The sequence below is a fragment of the Nestor notabilis genome, unplaced genomic scaffold, assembly GCF_000696875.1.
Source record: "Nestor notabilis isolate BGI_N333 unplaced genomic scaffold, ASM69687v1 scaffold18962, whole genome shotgun sequence".
In the NCBI taxonomy this organism is placed as follows: domain Eukaryota; kingdom Metazoa; phylum Chordata; class Aves; order Psittaciformes; family Psittacidae; genus Nestor; species Nestor notabilis.
The window spans coordinates 1-2309 of NW_009918085.1; the positions used below are offsets into that span (position 1 = coordinate 1).

General features: G+C 60.2%; 1 protein-coding gene across 1 annotated transcript in view; it reads left to right on the top strand.

The window, feature by feature from the left end:
- Nucleotides 1–8: 8 nt before the first annotated feature.
- Nucleotides 9–2309, top strand: part of RCC1 (regulator of chromosome condensation 1) — a gene marked incomplete at its 5' end in the record, with an annotated part of 3111 nt that continues 810 nt past the window's right edge. Inside the window, 7 exon segments of the mRNA XM_010009540.1 lie at nt 9–131; nt 258–449; nt 535–631; nt 900–1022; nt 1240–1395; nt 1748–1867; nt 2249–2276. Of these exon segments, the coding sequence (XP_010007842.1) occupies nt 9–131; nt 258–449; nt 535–631; nt 900–1022; nt 1240–1395; nt 1748–1867; nt 2249–2276 (839 nt within the window).

Here is a 2309-nt window from a genome sequence, read left to right on the forward strand (position 1 = left end):
ATGTTGGCCAGCTGGGCCTGGGAGAGGATGTGGTGGAGAGGAAGAGACCAGCCCTGGTGACGCTGCCGGAGATGGTGGTGCAGGCGGAAGCCGGGGGGATGCACACGGTGTGCCTGAGCCAGACAGGAAAGGTGAGTGTGGGGGCTGAGCCGCGCTCCCTGCGCTGTGTTCTTACCTCAGCCCTAGGGATGAACGTGGGCTCCGCGCTGTGCACCACAGCGTGGGGGGGTCCCTGTCCCCGGCTGCACCCCCGGGAGCTGTCCTGACCGGCTCACACCTTTGGGTGCAACGACGAGGGCGCCCTCGGGCGCGACACCTCGGCGGAAGGGTCCGAGACTACGCCGGGGCTGGTGGGGCTGCAGGAAAAGGGGGTGCAGGTGTCCGCGGGGGACAGCCACACAGCCGCGCTGACAGAGGATGGCAGGGTTTTTGTCTGGGGCTCTTTCCGGGTATGTTGATTCCTCACACGCCGGAAGCTCCGCTCGTGGTCGCTGCTTCTGTGACTTATGTCCCTGCGCCTGTGTCTCCACCCAGGATAACAATGGGGTGATCGGCTTGTTGGAGCCCATGAAGACCAGCTCCATCCCTGTGCTGCTCCAGCTCAGCGCGCCCGTCGTTAAAATTGTCTCAGGTGAGCAAGGGCCTGGGGTGTGCATGGGTCAGGCTGGTGCACGAGGCTGTTCCAGCCCTTGGGAGAAGGTGAAGATCCAAAAGCTCCATGTCTTTTTCCTCGCTCTTGGCTGTTTGTCTTCTCTGGCTCTTGAGAGAACGGACCTTGTGTCTCCTCCACCCCTGAGGGTGGTGTTAATATTTGACCCAATGTGGTGTAAAGTGCCTTACAGGAGTGCCCTAACTCCTGACCCTGCAGGGTCAAAGCACTCATCCTCGTCTCTTTCCAGGGAATGACCACCTAGTGATGCTGACGGTGGATGGTGACCTCTTCACGTGTGGCTGTGGCGAGCAGGGCCAGCTGGGGAGAGTGCCAGAGCTCTTTGCCAACCGAGGAGGAAGGAGAGGTCTACGTGAGTTACTTCGGTGCTTGGTGGCACCCAGTGCTGCATCCTTTGGTCCTAGCTCTGCACTTTGCAGAGGAGCAAAGAGCCCCAGTTTCTTCTCCTTAAGGGAAACCTTCTCACTCGAGGGCTTGTGTGTAAATTGAATTCAGTGAACTGGATCTAAGTGGGAGGAAAAGGGTGTCAACCATTAGTCCTCCTGTGACACTGTGTCCTCTGCCCCCAGAGCGGTTGCTGGTCCCCCAGCGCGTCCCTGTCAGAGGCAAAGGCAACAGAGGCAAGTTGTGCTTCCAGGATGCCTTTTGTGGGGCTTACTTCACTTTTGCCATCACACAGGAGGGACACGTCTATGGATTCGGCCTCTCCAACTACCATCAGCTTGGTGAGCTTTGCTTCCACCCCTCCAGATCTGCCTACTTTGGTCTGGATGTGGTCTTCCCAGTCCTTGCTGCCCTGGTCTGGTGGGGGGACGTTGCTGGGTGTCGCGGGTCCTGGACACCAAGCACCCATTGGACACACCAGAGCTGGAAATTGGGGTTGGGGGCTCACCCTGCAGAGCTCTGGGTTTAGGTCCCAGTCCCTGCAGCCAGTGTGGTTGAGCAGAGATTGATTTGGGGACTGTGTTAGTCTCTGGTGGGGTGAGCCCCAGGGTGGATGGCTCAGTGCTGGTGCCTGGCCTGGGCTGACCCTGCCTGTGGATCTGATGTGCTGGCTTCGTGTCCCCCACCCCGCAGGCACCCAGGGCACCGAGCCCTGCTTCTCCCCGCAGAACCTGACGTGCTTCAAGAACTCCACCAAGTCCTGGGTCGGGTTCTCTGGAGGGCAGCACCACACAGTGTGTGTCGACTCCGAGGGTGAGTGCTGGCAGGCTGGGGGGAACTCCCATGGCCCTCGTCCCAGCTGAGGAGGAGTTGGGGTGGGAGTGATGTGCTGGAGCCCTCCCAAGTCCTGTGTTGAAGGCAATGACAGTGGAGTGACTGTGCAGCAAAGGGCAGGGTGAAGGAAACCTGGAGGTGCTTGTGAACTCTGCTCTCACAGGCTCAATAGTGTGTCCAGGCGTTTGTTCACCCTCTTGATTCTGGAGGGCTCAGGGGTTTCTATCCCACCCTGTGCCTCCAGGTTGGGATCTGGGCGGTGGCTGGGAGCAGTGATGCTCCTCCATGACTCGGGCTGAGGGGCTGTGTCCCCCCTGCGTGCTTCTTCCTCACCTCTCCTGTGTGTGTGTTGTGCTCCAGGTAAAGCCTACAGCCTGGGCAGGGCAGAGTACGGCCGCCTGGGCCTGGGGGCTGGGGCAGA